Source organism: Dicentrarchus labrax, unplaced genomic scaffold, assembly GCF_905237075.1.
Source record: "Dicentrarchus labrax unplaced genomic scaffold, dlabrax2021, whole genome shotgun sequence".
Lineage (NCBI taxonomy): Eukaryota > Metazoa > Chordata > Actinopteri > Moronidae > Dicentrarchus > Dicentrarchus labrax.
Genome location: NW_026136718.1, coordinates 30231910 through 30256017, shown reverse-complemented (window position 1 = coordinate 30256017; position 24108 = coordinate 30231910). Strand labels below are relative to the sequence as shown.

Sequence of the window (24108 nt, the reverse complement as noted above, 5' to 3'; positions counted from 1 at the left end):
TATTTCAAAATGGCACCCACCGTGGTCGACGTGTTTGCTTCGCTCTCCCAACGTAACTTTTTGTTCGTTTATTTTTGTTACTGTGCATCTTACATGCACAGCTCGTGTGTGCGACAGTCTGCACTTTACATTTTATGTTGTAAGTTATATGTTATATTTTAGTTATATTTTATATTGAACATTTTTATATACATATATTCTTAATTTTTATGTTCTTACTGTTCTACTTGTTTGTTACCTCAGGGAGTCAGGCAAAGTAAGATTTTCATTGTGCGTACTAGCCTTGTGTTTATACTGTACATATGATAATAAACCTCTTGAACCATGAGCAAGCACTTGGCGACGGTGGCAGAATAAGAGAAGAGAATATAATACTGGTTGAACTGCCCCTTGTTGCCAATCAACAATTGGCAACAAGGGGTTGTGGGTAGAGCTTGGTTTGCTATAAAGAGGAACAAAGTTCAGGTAAAACTGCCTTAAAACAAAGCACCTCTTTTCAGATCATACATATTTACAGCTTCTGTCCAGATCAACTAAAAATTATTCTTCCCTCTCAAATTGTTTATTTGAATAACTCTTACATGCCAGAGGAGGTAAAATTCTGCAACAAAGGGGCACCCTGGTAGCTCACCTGGTACCCCATGTACCAAGGCTGAGGCCTTACTTGAGCTATCCTGTCAAATAAGGCTAAGGCAGGCAGTAATTCACAGAAAGAAGTCTGATTTTGTACAGCAAAAAAATCCGCTCTCCTAGCCTGGTTCCGAAGATTAGGTAATTTTATTAAAAATTCCAAAGATACCACAATGTTGGGGCAATCTATCTGAAATGATGCACAATACATGTTGAATATTTCACTTTTAATCCTGAAGGTGACGGTTCAGAGACAGAGGTTCAGCAGGTGAGCCATGGTCAGAAGCTGGTTCGGCCCAAAGGGTCCCGTCTGCAGCGTTGGACCAATGCTTCCCAGCTGGGACATAGCAGCTGCCAGAGCACTGTGTATAAATACAAACATTACATTGACATAATTACAGAGGCTCGATATATAACGGAGGCAGCGTTGGGGCATGGGGCGAACCACAATGAGTGGGAGGTACGGAGGGGTGAAAGAAAGAGAAACCCTGTCTCAAATAAACCGAAGGAGACTTCAGCAGGGATGAGGAGAATAATCTGTTCAAGTTCTTTCAGGCTGAATGGTGGGAAAAATATTTTTTTTATTACATGTGAGTAGGATTACTATCAGCATTTGCACATGTAATTTTTTTATTCCAAAGATAAGACATAAAACACACAGATTCCTGTGAGCCAGCGGATTTTTTCCCCTCCTAGAAAGCAGGTGTTTAGATGACCAAGATACCATCAGGGCTGTGGGTTGAATTGTTACATCAGGAGTCACTTATAGAGAGCCACAATATGGAAATCGTTTATATGAAAATGACTGTTGTGTCAAAGTCCACAAGAGCATGACAGAGGTGACGGAGGAAAAAAAAAAAGGGAGTTTGATCATCTGAGTGCATTCAAGCACAGTGAAGTTCTCTGTCATTGTAGCAAATAAAGCTCTGACACATATTCAAACAGCAATGCTCACATAAGCCAGTAAGCGGTCAGCTTGGTGGAGTTTTTTTTTTCTTTCAAACTCTCTTTTCACTCTTCACTCAGCCACTTCCGTCACTTTTCATGTAAACTGAGTGCAACGCCTTCAAGGAGAGACTGTTGTCCTCATTCGTACCATTACTTACAATTCCCTGACAGCAGACTGTTCACTTCACCTACAAGTCATAATGCAAGTAATAATATATTGAAGAGGCTCCATTATTCTCTTTTTGAGGTTCATACTTTTTAATGGGATAGAACAGGTTTACATGCTTTAATGTTCAATGCCCGTTTTGCATGCTGCAATTCGTAACTTGATTGGATGCTGTCGGATTGGTTCAAACAAAGTGGACCTGGGGAATTAAATGTTAGCTTGCTGGGAATGAAAAGCGTTAACTTTGAAAATGAAGGGAAATTAATAGTTTTGTGGCAAACTTTTTAAACAACAGACTTTTTAGTCCAAGGGCTTGGGGAAGGTACCAAGTATTTTCAAGTCAAAAGGCTCAAGTAAACGTGAAGTCACAAGTCATTGGTGCTAAAGTCCAAGTTGGGTTACACATTTTTTCTGATTCTGCCAAGTCAAGTCTAAAGTCATCAAGTATTTGACTCTAGTCCATGCCTCTGTTTCCTTTAGACATGGGTAAATGACACGTTGTATGTCCTGGTTCGTAGGTAAAGGTAGCTCAGAAAGTAGAACTAGAAGTAGTAAAGTAGAACCTTCACCAGCCATGCACTACTACAGTGCTTCAGCCTGCTTTATGGTTCAACTGATTTTATTAAAGGACCAGTATGTAGGATTTAGTGGCATCTACCAGCGAAGTTGCAGATTGCAACTAACTGAACACCGCTCACGTCTGTATTTGACAACCTTGGAATGAGAACAGTCGGTGTAGGAGAAACTACGGTGGCCACGAAACTCACAAAAAACATGGCGGACTCCATGAGTCTGGACACAACAATTCTTATTTTCAGGTGATTATAGGCTAATGAAAACATACCTATGAATATTATATTCCATTTTTGACAATAGATCTTTTTTTTTGGTAGTTATTTTTGTAGTTTTGGCAATCATTCCTATTGGTGATAACCACAGTGACATTGCTATTGGACTGGTCTCGAAACACAACACGTTCAGACAGGCCAGAAATAAGCCTCCGGGTTACTTATTTGGAAGAAAAAAACGCAGAATAATAGTAAAATCACCCATCATATCACCATTCTATTACAACTGATAACAAGAAATTATCCTTTAACTCCAAGAAGCATGCAGGTATGCCACATAGTTTATTTGTGTGAGATGGTTGTTCATGAAACTCTTCACTGCCTCTCCATTTCACACTTGCACTGGTGCAGCAGTCAGAAGGCCTGTGTCTATTTTCGATTGCGAAAGGCCACACATCTCGGTGTCATCTCCAGGACGGCCCTGTGCCAGCCCTTAGAAAAGAGGAAGCCCCCGCTTCTATTATTAGTACATTTACTCAAGTGAAAAATCAAACATTTTCATTTCACTTTTTCAGCTGGGTACAGGATGATGGCTGCTGCTGCAGAGCGTGGGAATCTCTGCCCTGAGGGGTCAGATAGTTTACATGCTGGTTTCTGCTTTCTCTCAGATACACAGTTGTGTGTGTGTGAAACAACTCTGTGTGACGGCTCCTGAGCACTCTGATGGGTTAGCCTGCTCTTGTCTGCCGAAGCATTTTTAAAAATTATGCAGATACCAAACATGCCAGGCTGAATTTGGAGGGAAATGAATCAAATCCAGAACATTTCCATTTGCTGAAAAGGTGCAGCTTTTAATGTGATTTCCTTCATTCATCTAAATGACAAAAACACATTTTCTCACTGACTACTAATTGTATCTGCCCATATTGGTTCAGGTTTTTTCATGTTTACAGTGGAGTTGAATGGAATTTCTTTTGTGGAGGTCATGAGTCAAAAGAAAATATATTATGTAGATTGTTTGTAGTATGAATTGTATCAAATCATTATATCCCTTGCAGAAAGTTGTTCCAATGAAAACAGGGGAAAACTGTGATAATCCAGACACTGTTGCAATTGCTGTTGAATTTTGTAAAAGTAATTTTTCATTGACGCGAGCAGTACAAACAAAGCTGAGCTTTACAGCAAAAAAAAGAAATACAGAGTAGTAAAATACAGACCCTAATAAAATAAGCAGTACTGTAGTGAGCAGGTAAAGCTGACTACAGTTCAAAGAAACCATCCAAACTAATCCCAGTCTTTCAGTGGCTGTTGTGGCTCCTCTCCTTTCTGACATTACATCACTGAGCCCTGAACAGGTAGAGGGGCTTTTATTTGGTTCCCTGCTCGCACATGAACCGTTCCACGCACACCTCTAGTGTATAAACACAATCTATAAACCAGGGGGATACAACTCATGTGACATTAGGCCTACCCTTTGTGAGGCATTCTTTCCCATTACGATGCGTTTTTCACAGATTCTCCCTCCTGCCTTGCCAGCCAAGACTAATATTTTCTGTTAACAAGAGGCTGTAAACATGCTTACAAGCTCTTGTGCAAGAGTTTATCTCAGAGGAACTCCCCTCCAGAGTGTTTAACAGCTTATTCTTGTCCAAGTTCAACATAACGCACTCATAAAACCATAGAAAACTGATACCAGAAAGGTGGAGATCAGCAGCGTTTCTGCTCTCAGTGCAGTCAAAAGGCCACGGAGGATTTATCCGCTGCAGAATTTGCATTTGAAACCAACACTGTGAAACTTTTTAAGGTTCCAAATGATCTTCCTTGGGTTAATCACATCTAGAGATGATATCTTGCTTATTTTAGTATGTGGAGGCTAACACAGAGCTGTAATACTGAATCATGACTGCTGATTCTTTACCAGTAAATGAGGAGACTCCAGGTAATATTCACTGGATTTCCTGTGAACTTTATCAGCTGTTTGAGAAACAAAAGATAAGACAAGCCTTCTTGAAACATCAGCCTTAACTGAAAAAAACATATCTGAATGGATACCCAGAAACACAGATGCCCAGCACTGTCTGAGGAAAAGTTGGGAATTGCATTTATGGAAAGAGTATGCCATCTACTGGGACAGCTGCAAACATCTGATGGAATCTGGTCCCTGAACACCTCATCACACTTTTACTAATGCAGCAGTTTCTTAGTTAGGGAGTTAGTTCAGCTGGGTTTGGAACCTTTCCGATGGTTTTCCATTCCATTTCATACTTATTTCTCTCTTCTTGAGGAAGTTAGGGAGGAGGGTTGGAGGAAGATAAAGGAGGGAAGATATGGCTTGTGTTCCAGATAAACAAGTTAATCATGCTCCCAGTCAAATAACCGTAAAATTCCGTATACATATTTAATAAGGATGGAAAAAATGAAAAAAAATTGGGAAAAAAATTTGTGGGTCAAGAACTTCTGTAAAGAAACTGAATTAATTACCAGAAATTAGTTCACCTAGAGCGAGACCAGATCAGAACATGAGGGAGGAATACTTTTCCTCCAATGGCATTTTAGGCTATATGCATTACTTTACACACACACCTACAAACACCTACACAGACATACACACACACACACACTTCATTTCTACTTCTATTGACTACAACCACCAGCCTGTCCATCCTCCTCTTACTCTTTGTGATCCCCGGCCCCCCACACCCCCACCACCCCACCCCAAGTTGATCACATCCACCGGCTTATGATCACAACTGCTCTCAATCAGCTCATGTCAGGAAAGATTTCCTCCCTCTGCGTGAGTGTGTGTGTGTTTGTGTATGTGTGTTTGTGTGAGGCTTCATGTGAATACCTACTGTCTCGTCTGGTTTCAGCTAGGTAACAAAACTGTTTTTTGTTAGCAAATTGCTAACAGACCTGTTGCCTCCAGCCAGCTCTGGTTCTTCTTGATACTGTGGCTTATAACACACACACGCGCACGCGCACACGCACACGCACACACACACACACACTCCCCCCAGGCATGTGATTGCCATGAAAATGAGTTACAGTAGGTGTGTGTTGCAACACAAGGTCCCCTAATAGGGACCTTGCAGATGGAGGTTAAAAAAAAAAAACATAGGCCAGTTTAAAATTTCACCAGTGGATTAAATGAGTTTGCAACGCTGATTGAATACAGACCGCCTGCCTGTGTGGATGGTTGGATTACACCGACTCTGCTTGCTCATTTCATTTCTGTGTAAACAGATGAAATCAAATATTTGCATGTGTCTTGTATCTCAAACACATCTGGTATTTAGGCAGGTGATTTCTGTTTGAACAGCCAGAGCTGATTTTCAGAAGAAAAGCAGGACTAAGGTTAAAAAGAACAACAGTCTGCAGCCATGCTTGCAGCTCTGAGAGGCAGACTGAATGCTAATGTCAGCATGCAAACAATGACAATGTTAATGCTGATGATTAGCAGGTATAATGAGAGTATGAGTAAAAAGTAGCCAGCCAGTAGCCTAATGTGAACTGCACTACCACATTAACTAAATCACATTATTCTTTGACAAACAGGAAACATGAGTATTCAACGATGAATTACTTCTAAATATTCAGAATAAAAGATTTCTCTACACACAAAGAGGTTCCCTTGTTAGCTGTGTAAAAAGGTTAGTTTACTGTAAACCTGTACTAACCACAATCCAACATGACCTCACTGCTCTAATTTTTATAAATTATTGTCTGTAATGTGAATTAAGTCTGCTTGTAAATCTCTAAATCATCCGACTCTTGCTTAAACATGATTTCATCTTGGGACCCTTACTTGCCAGAATTTTAGACATGGAGGACTCCTTAGAAGAAGACCCGCTCGTAACGTAACACAACGATGTTACACACTGCACCTTTAAATTCCCTCATACTATTCTGAGAACCTGACCTCAAAGTGCTTAGGGCTGCAACAAATGGTTGTTTTTATGTTACTTTAAAGCAGCAAGTTGGTAATTTTATTTTAAAAAATTCCCTCATATTTGCCGAAACCTTCACTATATCCTGACTATAGTACATGAGACAGATAATCTGTGAAAAATCAGGTTCCTCTGGCTCCTCCTGGTGCTCCTAATGACATTTGTAAGAATCCACCAGGCCTAAAACCCTTCTTAAAAAGCCCACTCTTGACCCAGGGGTTTTAGCGATCTATAGACCCATTTCTAACCTCCCCTTCCTCTCTAAAATTCTGGAGAAAGAAGTCGCCAAACAGTTGTGTGACTTTCTGAGTTTAACATCAGGAAATTGCAGCTCATCCAGGTTTTTATGTCCTTAAGACATACTTGTAATTTAGATAACTGACAAACTTTCATCAGGCTTGATCAACAGGTATAACTGGGTATCATCTGCATAACAGTGAAAGTTAATGGAGTGATTCCTAATAATATTGCTTAAGGGGAGCATATATAACGTGAATAGAATTGGTCCACAGAACCTTGTGGAACTCCATGACTTACTTAAGTATTTATGGAGGATTCATCGTTAACGTGTACAAACTGAGAACGATCTGATAAATATGACTTAAACCAGCTTAGTGCGGTTCCTTTAATGCCAATTTGATGCTTAAGTCTCTATAAAAGAATATTATGGTCAATGGTGTCAAATGCGGCACTAAGATCTAATAATACAAGTACATTGTCGGAAGCAATTAAAAGGTCATTATTAACTTTAACCAGAGCTGTCTCTGTGCTGTGATGAACTCTAAATCCTGACTGAAAATCCTCAAATAAACTATTGTTATGTAGAAAGTCACACAACTGCTTGGCGACTACTTTCTCCAGTATCTTAGAGAGGAAGGGGAGGTTAGAAATCGGTCTATAGTTGGCTAAGACACCTAGGTCAAGAGTGGGCTTTTTAAGAAGGGGTTTAATTACAGCTACTTTAAAAAGGACTGTGGTACATATCCTGATAATAAAGAAAGATTGATCATATCCAGTAAAGAAGTGCCAATTAAGGGTACGACTTCTTTAAGCAGCCTAGTTGGGATCAGGTCTAACAGACAGGTTTATGGTTTCGATGTAGAAATTACTGAAGTTAGTTGATGCAGCTCGATAGCAGAAAAACAGTCTAAATATATATCTGATTTTACATTTGTTAAAGTTCCTGAACTTGGAGAGACAGCGATACCTGTTGAGGGCATTTGGTGATTAATTTTGTCTCTAATAGTAATAATTTTATCAAAAAGAAGCTTATAAAGTTGTTGCTACTTAGGGTTATGGAGATACGTGGCTCAAAAGAGTTGTGACTCTCTGTCAGCCTGGCTACAGTGCTGAAGAGGAACCTGGGGTTGTTCTTATTTTCCTCTATTAGTGCTGAATAATAGGCTGCTCTGGCATTACGGAGGGCCTTTCTTTATGTGTTAGACGATATTCAAATAATTTGGAAGAACGCCTTTTTCTTTCAGATTTCCGCGCTTTTGATTTAATTGGCAGGTTTGGTGGTTGTACCACGGTGCTAGCCTCCTATGTGTGATTAAAACAATGAGTGGGTTTATTTACACTCTGAGAGAAGCCAATTGAGTCTATTAATGAGGTAAATGCGTTACTAAGGCTGTCGTTGTCAACATCCACATTGTGATGACCCCTCCCCCCTCTGGTTGGTCTGAGTCTTTTTCCCTTCTTTCCAGGAGACAGAGTGGCAGAGGGTGTGGCAATTAGATGGGCTACACCTGGCGTGTCCTGATTGCTGCTCTTTATAAATGGCTGATTTGTAATCATTCTCTCTCTCCTTCCAGTCAGCAGGTTCCTGGTTTGTTGCTGTCTTTGGTTTGCTGATAGGCTTTGGTGTTTGGAGATATGCATCGGTGTTTGGAGATATGCATCACCTTTTTCCACACACACACTCACTCCACTACTGACCTCACTGACATACACTTGAAGTTGAAAGAAACATAATGTCATGGCCGTCTTGAGTTTCCAATAATTTCTACAACTCTTATTTTTCTGTGATAGAGTGATTGGAACACATAGTTTTTTGTCACAAAAAACATTCATGAAGTTTGGTTCTTTTATGAATTTAGTATGGGTCTACTGAAAATGTGACCAAATCTGCTGGGTCAAAAATATACATACAGCAATGCTAATATATGGTTATGTGTCCCTTGGCCATTTTCACTTCAATTAGGCGCTTTTGGTAGCCATCCACAAGCTTCTGGCAAGCTTCTGGTTGAATCTTTGACCACTCCTCTTGACAGAATCGGTGCAGTTCAGCTAAATTTTTTGGCTTTCTGACATGGACTTGTTTCTTCAGCATTGTCCACATGTTCTCGATGGGGTTTAAGTCAGGACTTTGGGAAGGCCATTCTAAAACCTTAATTCTAGCCTGATTTAGCCGTTCCATTACCACTTTTGATGTGTGTTTGGGGTCATTGTCCTGTTGGAACACCCAACTGCGCCCAAGACCCAACCTTCGGGCTGATGGTTAGGTTATCCTGAAGAATTTGGAGGTAATTCTCCTTCATTATCCCATTTACTCTCTGTAAAGCACCAGTTCCATTGGCAGCAAAACAGGCCCAGAGCATAACACTACCACCACCATGCTTGACGGTAGGCATGGTGTTCTTGGGGTTAAAGGCCTCACCTTTTCTCCCCCAAACATTGCTGGGCATTGTGGCCAAACAGCTCAATTTTTGTTTCATCCGACCACAGAACTTTCCTCCAGAAGGTCTTATCTTTGTCCATTTGATCAGCAGCAAACTTCAGTCGAGCCTTAAGGTGCCGCTTCTGGAGCAAGGGCTTCCTTCTTGCACGGCAGCCTCTCAGTCCATGGCGATGTAAAACACGCTTGACTGTGGACACTGACACCTGTGTTCCAGCAGGTTGTAATGCATTGCAGACCTGCTTTTTGGTGGTTCTCGGTTGACTCTTGACCATCCTAACCAATTTTCTCTCAGAAGCAGGTGATAGCTTGCGTTTTCTTCCTGATCGTGGCAGTGACACAACTGTGCCATGCACTTTATACTTACAAACAGTTGTTTGCACAGTTGCTCGTGGGACTTTGAAATGGCTCCAAGTGACTTTCCTGACTTGTTCAAGTCAATGATTTGCTTTTTCAGATCCGTGCTGAGCTCCTTTGACTTTACCATTGAAGCGTTTGTCTAATGATTGTATCAAATGAGCCCTATTTAAATGGGCTCAGGGAGGTCACCAGCTGTAGTCAATTATAATCACTCACAAGAAGTTAAGAGGCCATCCCATGAAGCTAATTTAATTGACACAACTTTCTACATAACCAAAATTGATAATTCATGTTGCTGTATGTATATTTTTGACCCAGCAGATTTGGTCACATTTTCAGTAGACTCATAATAAACTCAAAAGAACCAAACTTCATGAATGGTTTTTGTGACAAATAAGTATGTGTTCCAATCACTCTATCACAGAAAAATAAGAGTTGTAGAAATTAGTGGAAACTCAAGACGGCCATGACATTATGTTCTTTAAGTACACATTAAGTGTATGTAAACTTCTGACCACAACTGTACATATACATATTGTGATTTGTGATAGTGAACATTGTTTAATTAAACTTCTTTTTGTTTAAAACATTTAAATTCTCTGTGTGGTCTCCCTCCTTTGTCACCTACAATAATTACTTTCTGATTTAAGGAATAAACTTGATAAATACTGAGAATTCAGATATTATATATAACTCCACTAGAACACTGCACTCTCTGAATGCAGGGCTACTTGTGGTTCCTTTAGTCTATAAAAGTAGAACAGGAGCCTTCAGCTACCAAGCTCCTCTCCTGTGGAACCAGCTTCCAGTTTGGGAGGCAGACACCCTCTCCACATTTAAGAGTAGACTTAAGACGTACCTCTTTGATAAAGCTTATAGTTAGGGCAATGCTCATTGTCCCCCATTGTTGTCGTCATCATGCTCATCATCAGTCACTTTTCTTTCTTTCTTTCTCTCTCTCTCTCTCTCTCTCTCTCTCTCTCTCTCTCTCTCTCTCTCTCTCTCTCTCTCTCTCTCTCTCTCTCTCTCTCTCTCACCCCAACTGGTCAAGACAGACGACCACCCACCTAGAGCCGAAGGATCTGTCCTAGGTTTCTGCCTTTTAACAGGCAGTTTTTCCTTGCCCTTGTCGCCAAGTGCTTGCTCATGGTGGTACTGTTGGGTCTCTGTAAATAATGTTATAAAGAGTTCGGTCTAGACCTGCTCTATTTGAAAAGTGTCCTGAGATAACTTCTGTTATGAATTGGCGCTATACAAATAAAATTGAATTGAAAAATTGAATTGAACCAAAACAACCCATCAGAGCCAGAGAGATAGTTGATTGTTGAGTCTCATTCCCAGGGCATCAAATACAGATGCTTTAGGATCCAGGGAATGACACAACAATTAACTTTCTTTAAGGCACCAACTTAAAGCGTCTTTATATCTTTCTCGACTGATTTTTTCAAAAAAAATTTCCATTTTCGTTCAGGCCCAGTGAATCCTCGCAAGTGTCATTAGGAGCACTAGGAGGAGCCGGAGGAACTTGATTTTGTCACTGATTATCTGTCTCGTGTACTACTATCAGGATATGGTTAACATTTCAGCAATAATGACAAAAAGTTATTTTTTTATAAAAGTTACCTACTGCAGCTTTAAAGTTTTGATCCTTTTTTCAATACATTACTTCATATTCTTTTGGCTGGTCAACAATCCAAAGATATCCAATAGAATGACACAAAAAAGCAGCCAATCCTGAAGTTGCAAACAGTGGAACAGGATGAAGATGGATGAGGCTGAGGGTGAAAGCACACTGGTCAGAGGACAGAATGAGAGGAGAGGTGCTGAACTATTGTGAGGGCAGACCGACATTTATCCTCCTCATTCTCTCTGACCCACATTCCCAGTTAAAAGCCAATAGGCTTCTCATTTCCTCCTCTCCATTACCATAGGGTAAACACAAACCTAGCAAGGAATTTCCTGTTATTCCATACGGAGACAGTTAGCATTCGCTAACATAGCAGATTGCTTGGGTTTCAGCTAATATGTCCAGAAATGGACGCTGTGTTTGCACAGCATTCATTTCACACTACACAGCTGTATCCTTGAAACATAGCTGAGTGTAATTCACTGCACATTGTGGCTGTCTGGGAGGGATGGGCTGTTACTGCACGTTGTGTTCAATCTCTGCACAGTTTATATATGGAAAAGTAAGAGTTCATTTAAAGGATAATTCTTATGGAGTAATGGATTACATTTAACAGAGTATCAGGATAGAAAAAAACATAAAACTGTTACAGTTGTAATAATGAGATCAGATTATAGTTACATTTCGTAAAAATTGAGATATATTTCTAAGAATATAGACCCCTTTCACAGCAGCCAATTAGTGTCCAATGAAACTAATTAAGGTTCTGTTCCTTTCAGGTCAAACACAGTCAGGGTACTGCTATTGGGCATGTTGGCTCACTGGAAAGGCACAGCTACACTAAATGGATTAGCAAGATTACAATTTCAAAACACATTTTAAAGGTCCAAAACAGACAAACCCTGGCTTAGGGTTATTCTCATTTTTCACACATTTTACGGTCACTGTAGTTTCTCTTTCACTCTTGGAAAAGGAGGGTGAAACAAGTAAGTTGCAATCTGCAATTACGCTGCTAGATGCCACTAAATCCTACACACTGGACCTTTAAAATAAAAAACGATATACTGCCTTGCACATGCAGTACTGATGAGCAGTTGGTAGCGTGCCTTCCATGAGTGTGTGAATGTGTGTGAATGTGTGTAAAGCGACCATTTATGGTAAATGGTATATGGACCTGTACTTGTGTAGCGCCTTTCTAGTCTTCCGATCACTCTGACCACAGCATGCACAGCATGCACAGCATCAGGAGCAATTTAAGGTTCAGTATCTTGCTCAAGAATGCTTTGACACGGGGCGGGAGGAGCCGGGATTGAACCAAAACTCCAAAGTATTAAGAACCTCAGAAGCTCAAAAACTAGAAACTAAATAAAAATAGTATTAATAAAAAAGAACAGGAGTGAAAATGATCCATGTGTCAGAGCTGACTTAAAAATCTCAGTATTTTTATTTTTAAAATGACCGTTTTTTATTTTTTATCATCTCTAACTTTTCATTATTTGTCTTCTCCTGCTTTCCATATGTTTAAGGGGTTAACTTGTTATGAAACAGTCTTAATGTACTACTGGTGCCTCTGTATGACCTACATAAACACACAAGACCATCGGAAAGAAGACTGGATATTTCTAACACCCAGTGGGATTTCCCCTTGAATTCAATGAAACGAGGCAATAGAAACAACAACACTTTTGTCCAGAGGGGCCACCAGAATCGACACAAAATTAATTTTATTTTGTGGGTTTTTTTATGTATTTTTTGTGTATAAATAATATATAATATATTTTTTAACTATCCTAGGGAATGTTTAGTACAACTGACCACAAACACCAGAATTCACTTTTTTCAAAATAACAACATACAGAACAAAGACATCCAAGGCAGAAGAGATAACAACAATAACAATAAAACTAATAATACAAGGGAAAAAAAGATGAAAATAATACAATAAATAAATAATTATAAATGTTATCATGTTGCCATCAGTCACATATCATTGTAACAATAATGTACATAGTATAATGATCACTGCTACATTAAAGTTATAGTGATAACCAAGGCTAGTACTCCCTAGTTAGCCATCAAGTATTGCGTTCATGCAGGAGCCCCATATTTACAAAAATTATCGGGTATGTTTTAAATATAAAGTTAATTGTTTATAATTGGCTATTTTGATTATTTCTCCCAGCTATTCAACTGTTATTATACCTACAAAAATTATGGCATGTCTGAGTTACCTAATTCATTCTGAAACAGCAATACATGACAGGCCTAAAACACATAATGACTATGGCTTAAGCCTATAAATAAGGGGAGTGAAACCAGGGAAAAATTGTTTAATGACCTAGAGTTGTACTTTTCCAACCTTTGAGAAGTTACTCATAGTGAGTTTTTTTTCCAGGCTTAGTGAGTACAGTGTTATTACTACTGATAGCAATGATGACCAAAACTATGAAAAAAATAGTCAGTTTAAACCAGAATGATACTTTAAATGTGCAACAGTTTTAGTGTGGTTTGTCTCAACTGTCATTTAGCATGCCTCTTCTTTAGCACAGCTGTCCAGGGATCCATTCCTTTTTCTCATTAGTATTTATTATTAAACTTTCTACTTTTTCCTGAAAAGGCCCTCTTTTTTATCATTGACTGAACTGATGACCCCTGACTAAATTACATATTTTATGGATATTTCATTTATTCAATGCACAACAATAACAGCAGAGCACAACTGATAAAATTGAACATAAGAACTGCAGGAAGTTTGTGTAAAATTAGGGATTTGAATGAATTTTGAGTACATTATTTCCTGTGAATATTACATTAGAGATTTATTTTTAAAAATATTTTTAGGAACCGTTTTTATACAATTCTCTGTAATATTATTGGGGCGGCTGTGGCTCAGAGTTAGAGTGCGTCGTCCCCTAATCGGAAGGTTGTTGGTACAATCCCTGGCTCCTCCCTGCTGCATGTCAAAGGATCCTTAAGCAAGATACTGAACCCCAAGTTGCTCACAATGCTGTGCATGAATGAGTTAGTTTCTGTTTGATGGGCTTTGCGATCACTGTGTGAAAGGGTGAATGTGGCATGTAGTGTAAAAGCACTTTGAGTGGTTGGAAGACTAGAAAGGTGCTATACAAGTACAGGTCCATTTTTTTTTTTTTTAAGAATCATACAATATCAATTAATCAATAGTTAATAGGCATATTCAGTATTTCCTTCTCCCTGACGCTTGTTCTATTAGTTCTTCCATTGTTATAACTATGTACTTTTTCAATGATAAGATATATATATATGCATATTTCTTAAGTTTTCCTACTTCCCTTAAAATCAAGACAGCCTTACGACCCCCTGTGAAGCTTTGGCGACCCCTAGTAGGGGTCCCAATCCCCTGATTGGTAGTGTACATATTTTTAATGTCTTTTTTTCTATTTTCTATACATTGTTATATACTGTAGTATAATGTAGGGATGGGAAGATATACAGCATCAAATATCATGGTAGAAAACACAGACAAATATATTGTGGTGAACTTCTATTATCGGGATAATTGTGAATATCCACAAGAGTGAGCTCACTAAGGTCTAAGCCCTATATTGATATCCTGATTTATTTTGAACAGGGGGACAATGGGCAACCAATCAATTTCCCCCCAGGGGATCAATAAGTCTAAGTATTTCTGTTTCTGATTAGGACTGTGTTCAAGATCCCAGTCTGTTACTGTTGTTCACATTAAAAGTCAACTGTGATCAATCATTCAGTACAGTGATTTAATATTCTTGCACATTATTACTATTAAAGTGTTTATTAGGTGATTAGGTTCCCTGGTCCATTGGCTGAAAAACACCCCCAAAACATTAGGTTCCCACCACCATGTTTGACAGTGGGGATGGTGTTCTTAGGGTTGAAGGCTTCTCCTTTTTTACGCCAAATGAAGGATACATCATTGTGGCCAAACAATTCAATTTGTTTCATCTGACCATAAAACAGAAGACCAGAAGTCTTATTCTTTGTCCAGATGAGCAATTGCAAAGGCCAAGTGGGCTTTTGTGTGCCTTATCTGGAGAAGTGGTGTCCTCCTTGGTCTGTGTCCGTAGAACCCAGCAGTGTGCAGTGTCCGTTGGACTGTCTGCCGTGAGACGTTGCCCCCAGCAGAGCCCAGATTCACCACGTCCTCTGAGATTTCCCACAGTGCGGACTGTCTTGAATTTTTTAATAATACTTTGCAATGTAGCCACTGGAACTTGAAAACATTTAGATATGGCCTCACAGCCCTTGGACTATTTGGAATGGTAAAGAACTTTGGATTTTCCCATCGACTGTGACAGTTTGCAAAGGGTATGAATAATTTTGTCAAATGTAAATAAAAGCTGAGAAATATATATATTTTTTAAATAATTATCTTTTGGGAGAAGCCTGTGTCATTTCTGGTCAAAAAGCAAAAACTTGCTGGTTGAATAAAAGTAACTTTAAGTCAAAATTTGCCAGGGGTATGAATAATTTCAGGCTTGACTGTACATATGAGGATGATTGATCATGCTGGACTATGGTTTCATGCTGGGCAGGAAGACCAAAAAAAAAAACACTACTCTGGACCCTGGTTGAGTCCGTAACAACAGAGAAGATAATGGGAAACTAAAGTGAAGTCAAGATCAGGATCAGACTATTCCAGCCCTGGTTCCCACAAACACCAGCATCTCTGAGAAAGTGGTGGTATCTTACAATGTGTGCTACTTGGGAAGGTGGAAAACCTGCCTGAATACTTTGTAAAAACAAAACAGGAAGAGGAAACTGGGCCAGAACAAAAAGAGCTAAAGTTTCTTGGAATGACAGATACAGAATGTAAAGACTTCACCAAAGCTAACAGATAATAACTGTGGCATACATTCTCTACTTACACCATAAACAGGAAGACGCCTTGCTCTCACAAACCTGTTGTTTTGTTTCGCTGTGTAACAATCATACACACTTACTAGGCTTCTTTTTTTCTTGTCCCTGACGCTTGGCCATAGTTGTATTAGGTAATTTACTCAACTTTTCTTCACTGAAGTGAACAAAATGCTGAGATATAGGCATACTGTGTAAATATTTGTAAGTTTTCTTAGACCCCTTAAAATCATGAAAGCCTTGCATGAAGCCTTTATTACCCCTAGTGAGAGGGTCCCGATCCCCATCTTGGGAACCACTGCACTAGATACAAGGTTCCATGAATCTTGAACGGAACCGGTTCAAGAATCAGAGCAAATTTGGCAGACAAACTCTATATGAGCGTTGGATCTCTTCCCAGCTGGTCCATCTGTCTTAAGTTCGTTTTTATCAAATTAACACTGATTTTCATCATTCTTTTTTCAAATCTGCTTTTAGACACCCAAATGACTGCAGTACTCAAACCCTTTCATGTTTTTTCGAGTTGATCTCTGGTGGTGTAACAAATGAAGCAGCAGCCCATTTTCATGTAACTGAAATATTTATTCTAGTAAACATTACAGACCATATAGAGAGGATCACTGTTCAAAATAAACCAGCATCTGTTCTCTCCTCAGCTTTTAGTGTAACTGTGAGCAATCCTCCGAATGGTTCTTTTTTAAGTTTACTTTTTCTTCTTCGTCTTCACTTTTTATGGGACAAATATAACAGACATGATACTATACAGACTGTATACACATTGTATGCATCTTAATACAGACAATCAGATTATTTTGCCTACATGGGAGGAAAGGGCAGTTGAAGGCAGAAAAAAAAGCTTCAGAGAAGAAAAAGGTTAAGTGAACAAAGAATGAAACAAGTCCCCCAACATCATTTTTGCTAACTATCAAGCATCAGTAAAGACAAAGGCTTCATGCCACCATTTTGAGAAATAAAATGCATATTAAAACTAAAGTTTTAAATTGTAAATCTTGATAGTTTTCAGCTGTCATTGAATAAAGATTTCTTTATATGATGCTAACATTTCTTGTTAAGTAATGAGCATCGTCTTGACCACTTTCTTTCCCTGAAATAGATAAAAAGAATTTTGGAATGAAAGGTTTGTAGATTCTGCAGGTAATGGAATGAAACCAAAGCAAAGTTGGGACAGAGGAGGGGGTGGTTGCAGGTGCTTAAATAATCATATTAAAAACATATGCTACATATCAAAAACATCACACTGGTTTCACAGGATACACAAAACAATAAAAATAAACATTATCTATTGCACAATGGAGATATCAGATGACAAATACAGTATGAATGATAAGCTTATGGCTCTAAGGAGTACACTGCAGACAAGCAGAAACACATGAGGAACAGATGGAGGGTCACAGTTGGCAGTGGGCTGGGGATCAAGTGTCAGCACATTTTGGTACCGGCTGAAATGTGGCTGCAGCAGCAAGTGTCGAAGAGTACCATCACATATCTGTCACATTCATTAAGCTGCATCTGATTCCTTGATCCAATAGTTCCTGGTTTCATTTGACTAATTTTACATTTTGTACATACATTTAATATTTTGGGCATATTCTTCTTCTGAAAAGGATTTCAGAAAATATATTGTTGTTGTAACATTACCAAAACTCAGGTATTGTACTGCCACTAGGGCTCACTTCTCAGTGAGCGTGTTGGCAAAAAACAGTTTTTCTATTCAACAATATTCATTCGTGACCTTGGAAACAGTAGTTTGACCAAAAACCTTTTCCTGAGCTTTTGACGGTGAGACGTGGTTGAAAGCTAATAAAGTAGTAAGAAAGTAATAAAGCCCACCTTCAGTTCATTGTTTCTTGTTAAGGTTTTCATATATTCAAGTACTAAGTTCTGCTTCTGGGAGGTCAACATTTTGGGAGAGTACTGCTATGATTAATGAAACTTATGGGAAACTACGATTGGTCAAATCTGAGGATTGGACAAAATTTTAAGGTCGCAGAATTCGGGGTGGGGGGGTGGGGTGGTTGAATTTGTGTTAAGTGCTGCGTTCACAATTTCCTGGAGGGACTGACTATGTAACCTTGATGGACTTTAGAGATTATGAAATCACTTGAGAATCCATCATGTTCAACCACAGTGGTACTGGACCAATCATCGTCCGATGAGGAAATACTGGTAGGTAATCATGAGTTACATGTTGATCTGATTGTAAGTTCGCCTGTGTTAGAAGGTGATAGACAGATGATTCATCAAGTGCCTGCCCTTTTCCAAAAAGTTTCCAATAATGACTGTCTGGCGCTGTCACATGAGGTATGTCAAATGCTGTCCATAGGACACATTTTCTACAAAGCCCTCTGCTTCCTAGATGTCATTTATACTGTGTGAAGATATCATAAGTAGCCCAAACCTCCCAAAGCAGAAGGTACCATTGCATCCTGTGACACTCAGATCTATTCCACATGATAGATTTCTGTTCCCATGTTTCACGAAGGGGTTGCTTTCAAAATGCAGCTGAGCCATCCAGCTGTGATTAAAACAGACCCACTGAGACCAGATTTAAGGGGACATATTTTGGTGCCCAAGGTGCCTGTCACATTGTTGTGAACAAGTTGGTAGCTCTTTAGTTCACTGGAAATTACTTTGTTACCAATGCCATTCATAATAAACTAATGGTTAATAGCTGCTACCTTGTGAGCTGCCAGTTAGCAGCATGTTATGTTATATAATGTTAACATTAGCGTCTGTTTAAGATACAACTTATATAAATATTATATATCTGCAAAGGAGGGGCCAAATTGTTTTGAAAGTCACAAGTAAGTCTCAATTCTTTGCACTCAAGTCCCAAGACCAAAACTTTGAGTTTCAAGTCCTAATCATAATGTCATAACGAGTCTCCACCAAATGTAATACCATTTTAACATAATGAACTGAACAAAATTACCCTTGGTATTGTTTTCCAAATGGCGCTCAGTAACATAACATTAGTTCTTCATGGTTCTCTTCTGCTTCTTGGTTCAAACAAAGTAGATATGGGAAATTAAGTGTCGACTTGCTAGGAATGAATATTAACGTTTCTTGTTTTATGAAGTATAGGGAAATGAATAGATTCAACCTTTCTTTTTAAGATTTACATGTCAGCATTCCTTATCAAAACTGTTGGGTGGCGGATAATAACAAGCTAGCTTGTTAGCTGACAGCTGAAAACACCCTTTGGTTTCAATGAAGGATGAAAGCCGACGATATGAAGTTCCTCATGAGTTTACATTTTCACTACAGCGTAACAGGTGAATGGCAGAGTTTCAAAATGCAAATATGCTTTAAATGGCTCAGAAGTAGATGGAAACTGGAGGCTGTCAGCCGTGTACAGCTTAGAGAAGCTCACACCCGGAACACTGCTCGCCTACAGCTACACAGTTGTAACAGCTACAGCAAAGTAAATCTTCATGATATGTAAACAAGACACAAAATGGCAGGGAGAGGCAGTTCACATTTCTATCTGGCAGAATTAGTTACTGCACATCAACTTTAACTCCAGGATTTCTGTTCTATTTGGATGAATTCACATTTCATGGATTCTTAGCATTTTTACCCCCAGAAAGGCAGTTCCACACAGGTATAGTATCTAGAGGGACGGGGGAATTGTTGTTCGCCATGCTATTGACCTCCTTATAACCATCATCTTGTTCAATGTGGCAACTGCAGAACCAAATATAACACTAAATAACACAAGATTATCTTGTCGTACAAGTCAGGGCAAAGCCTTATCCAGAGCCTGCTGTGATCCAACACCAAGACAGGGTTTACATGCTGTCTTAGTAGTTACAAATTATTTTTCATCACAATGTGCTTGTGCAGTTATTGGTTTAAAAAGTAATTTGTTTGTTCTGGAGTTCAACTCAAGATACCGCTTGTTAGCATCTTACCGAGACCTAGCCCTAATCCACGACCATCATGTTTTGTATTACAGTCCTGGATGGATGTCTAATGGAACCTAGACATCTCTGTAAAATAGGCATTCATAAAATGTGTTATGGGAAGAATGTTGGAAATGTACATTTGAATATATACAAACTCGCCCCTGCTCGTGGGCAATCGATTTAGCAACAACTAATGCACAAAATCCACCGGGTGTGGCTGTGACAACTGGAGCTGATTGCGTTGTTTTAGACAATGCCATATGCTATATGCATATGCTACATAGAGAATATGCAGCTGGTTAATTTTTAATAGAAGTTGCGACGCACCTGCGGCAAGCCTCTGAAATGCTCTCGGTGGGTTCTGAAGACGCACAGATCACAGAGCCATAAAGCTGGATTTGATACACGCTAACAAACCAGAACTTTACTCAGCGGCAGTGGCTGGAAGCTATATTAAAGAAAGACTACTCACTATAGCAGCAGTGTCACTGATCTATATTCAGCTACCAGTGCCAGCACTGAGCACACTGCTGTTTAGCGTGGTGGTGAACAAAGAGGCTGTCAAGGGGGAGTTTGTATTTTTAGTTACAAGTTACATCAGAAGACATCCAGCACTGCATTACAAGGTATGACGTCCCTGAGACCCAAGTTCTGCTCGTGGTTATAACTGCTCTCAATTATGAACACTAACAATTACCAAGCTTTGCTTTAACTAAGCCAAGTGTAAGACTTCTTCCTCCCCATGATTACCAAATTTGACCAAAAATTTGAAACTCAATATGTTACCCTTTAAAGTAACGTTTAGGAGAACACGTGCTTGGAGCAGAATCCAACTGCAGGGCATGCATGTGTCAAAACACTGACTGAAGCATATGACTGGTCATCGACACACAGAATACAGACTTGCACATATAAAACACAACATGATAGAGGGGCTCTGAGTGAAACAGAAAGTCTTTAGAAAATAAGTCCAGAGCTGACTTCAGGCCGACTCAAACATCAGTCACCGCTTCAAGTAAATAACTCATATAAAAACAAGGTGAGTGGTTAAGTCCATGGTGGAACATCAAACTATGACCGACTACAGTTATTTGGATGTTCTTTTAAAACAAAAACATGTCAAAATAATAAAATAACCAGCTTGTGAAATAAAAACTGTGTTAAAATCCTCGCTCCCTAAAAAAAAAAAAAAATTCCCTCATCTTGCCTTTCATTTGTCAGATGTGGTATGACATCACAGCATCGGGATCGGAGCACAGCTGTCGAGAAGACGCATAGTTAGCTCTGTTCATCTATATACAGCGGACAGAGGGGGAGAGAGTACTGCAGTCCACAGTGCACTCTCACACTCATGGACAAAGAAAATATATCTGTACATTTTGTTACCGTCACTCCACAGGATACGTTGACATCTGAAACATTTTTTTCATTTTTCAGGAACTTGTCACATTAGAGGGAACCAGTGTCATGGATCAGTTTTCACGCAGTTGAAGAGCTTTTTCCTTTCTCACATAATGTGACAAGAGTGAAATGTGAACATATCCAACTGAGCCAGAGGAGGGACGAGGGTCAAACCTGAAGGTAAAAAACAGAGATTAGCGGATTAATCTGCTAATCTCAGGCAAAAACTGGCTGCAGTTGACTCCCCCGTTCTCCCACTCTTCCATTAGTTTGTGGAAATTTGATTAAGCACACACTTATTAAGGAATATGCACCATGTAAACACAATATGAACAAATAACAATTATAAAGATCAATTTACACGTCATGATCAGTACTACTCAGCCTGTAGTCTTGTGATACCAGATGATTGGAGATCTCGCAACTGAGAACGGCCGCTAACAAACACACGTCCCCCCTTACTTCAAGGACATAACTCTGCTGATTCCTCCCATTCTCCTCCGTACTAAAACAAACAGATAAAGCGAATCAGTTTGTAACACGGAGAGTGAATATCAATGCCCTAAAGGCTTTGGATACGTCTGCAATTTAGGTTTTCTAATTGTTTCCACAAGGGCTGTCCCCTAATAGTCGACTAAAATGTTAGTCGCTGAGAAAGGTCTTAGTCAACTTAGTCAACCTCATGAACAGGTAATAAGGCAAGTAGTACCTTTCAGTTTATATTGTGCTTCAGCATATTCCTTAAGAATTTTGCACTGAAACAAATGACCACAAACTAAGGGCTACACAGTGAACCCTGAGCTTTTGGGCCCCCTTGGTGTTTCTGCGTTGCCTGCTTTGCCTGGCTGATAATTCAGCCAAGTCTGCACTTCAGGTGAAAGTCTCATGGTAGACCCTGCTGTGCTGTAAAATTAAAATGAAAACTGATATTTGAGGAAATATGCCTCAACTTACCCTGAATCAGATGAGAAAGATCAATATCAGTTTCATTTCTGTACCTCCAGTACAGACTTTCGTCTATTTTAGCACAAAGGGAGGGAGTTAGAGAACAGCAGAAGTGAAAACAACTCAACTAATAACGACCTTCTCACTTCTTATCTCAGTCTGGGTTAGTGACAGTATTTCCTTAAAAAAACAAAAGATAATTCTCAATCCTGAGGAGTGCCAAATCCAGCCTTCTCTATGAACAAATACTTCTCTAACACCTCATTTTGTAGCATAACAACTCAATGCTAAAAACTAACTGACACAATATACCATCCATAGCTCAATGATATATCTGTGCCCTTATATATCAGGAAAAAAATCCCTTTTAAGAAATACCTCGACAGATTTAATTGCAGCATTATTTTTCTTCACTACTGCTAGTTAGAACTGAAGAGAAAAAAGTATGTTTGCCATTTTGCTACTGATAGCAACAGCTTTGTTAGCAAGTGATTCCCCGACTGTGAGTGAAGCTGGGAAAGAAAAACAACACGCTGAAACTGTGGAGGTGCTCTGCCAGCAATGGTAAGCCTCAGTACAGTAAATGGATCCATCACATTACTGTCTAGCCACTATAGTGCATATACAGTGCATCCGTTCGTTTCCATCAATCCTCCTCCTCTTCATATCAGCAGGAGAGGTTTGCAGTGGTGAGTTCTTGGCCCTCGGTTATGTTGTTTTACAATGCAGTGTCAGTGGCCAGATCAGGTGTAGGGGAATGTAAATAGTGGAGGTGCAGGTCCTGTGTGTGTGTGTGTGTGTGTGTGTGTGTGTGTGTGTGTGTGTGTGTGTGTGTGTGTGTGTACCAGAGTTTGTATGAACACTCAGAAGTTTGTGCAGTGATGTGCTTTGTGTTTGAATATTTAGATGTTTGTTTGCATGTTTGCCTGTCTACCCGCTGTGTGTGTGTGTCTCTGTCTGTCTGTCTGTCTGTCTGTCTGTGTGTGTGTGTGTCTATGTATCTGTATTTGTTGGGGGTTCCAGGTCACGCGTTGGACATCTCGGCCTTGCTGAGGGCGATGGCCAGCTCCAGGTCCTCCTGCTCCTGCTGTCTGAGCCTCTTCAGCCGCTCACGCTCTGCCCGCTCGCTCTCTCGCTTAGCCCACTCCAACTGCTGAGCCTCATTCCCAAACTACAGAGAGCGAGAGAGGGATAGAGAGGGAGTAAAACTCCCTTTCAGTTATGGAATCTGTAACATTGTTGGCTTTATCTATTGAAAGTGATGTCTTTTTAGACTGTTAAAGATATGTTCAGGAAATCACAAACACCACTTTTATGATTTTTGAAGGCAAATGCCAGAACTGAAAAGCTAACATTAGGCTATAAATGCTAAACGCTAAACTACAACTTGTAATTCAATTCTTTAAGTTGTAAAGTTTGAGTGAGAACAGTTTGCACGAGTATGATGATGTCCTGATACCATTTTTTCCTTCCCGATTGCAATACCTGAACTTTGCATACTGGCCGATACAGAGTATTGATCACATTCTTGTGCAGACGTGTACTCACCGATCTTCTAAGCTTGTGTTTACCACAACCACAACCAAAAACCCATTCAAACAACCCACTGACTGTGAGGAGAGGGAACCGTAGATGCTAAAATGCAATCAGTTGTGGGTTCTAGGACTTATTGCAGCAGCACTCTATACACTCAGTGGCAACTTTATTAGGTACACCTGTAAAATCTAACGCAATTCAAGACAACAACTCAGCCATAAATTCTACCTTTCGAAAGATAAGAATGTTCATCTTTGATTGACACTGTCCCACTCAGTA

The 24108-nt window shown here is 39.5% G+C and overlaps 1 protein-coding gene and 1 long non-coding RNA gene across 14 annotated transcripts in view; both read right to left on the bottom strand.

Moving 5' to 3' along the window:
• Positions 1–842: 842 nt before the first annotated feature.
• On the bottom strand, positions 843–4224 carry LOC127350844 (uncharacterized). The gene is made up of 2 exons (XR_007880656.1): positions 4004–4224; positions 843–992 (listed from the first exon to the last, which is right to left on the bottom strand). It is a non-coding gene; the product is annotated as an uncharacterized LOC127350844 (long non-coding RNA).
• A 12355-nt stretch (positions 4225–16579) lies between these two features.
• Positions 16580–24108, bottom strand: part of LOC127350793 (epidermal growth factor receptor substrate 15-like 1) — a 66531-nt gene continuing 59002 nt past the window's right edge. For all 13 annotated transcript variants that reach the window (XM_051377786.1, XM_051377777.1, XM_051377781.1 and 10 more), the window contains one exon: positions 16580–23464. In XM_051377786.1, coding sequence (XP_051233746.1) covers positions 23395–23464 — 70 coding nt within the window. In that variant the 3' untranslated portion in view covers positions 16580–23394. The remainder of the gene's footprint in view (positions 23465–24108) is intronic.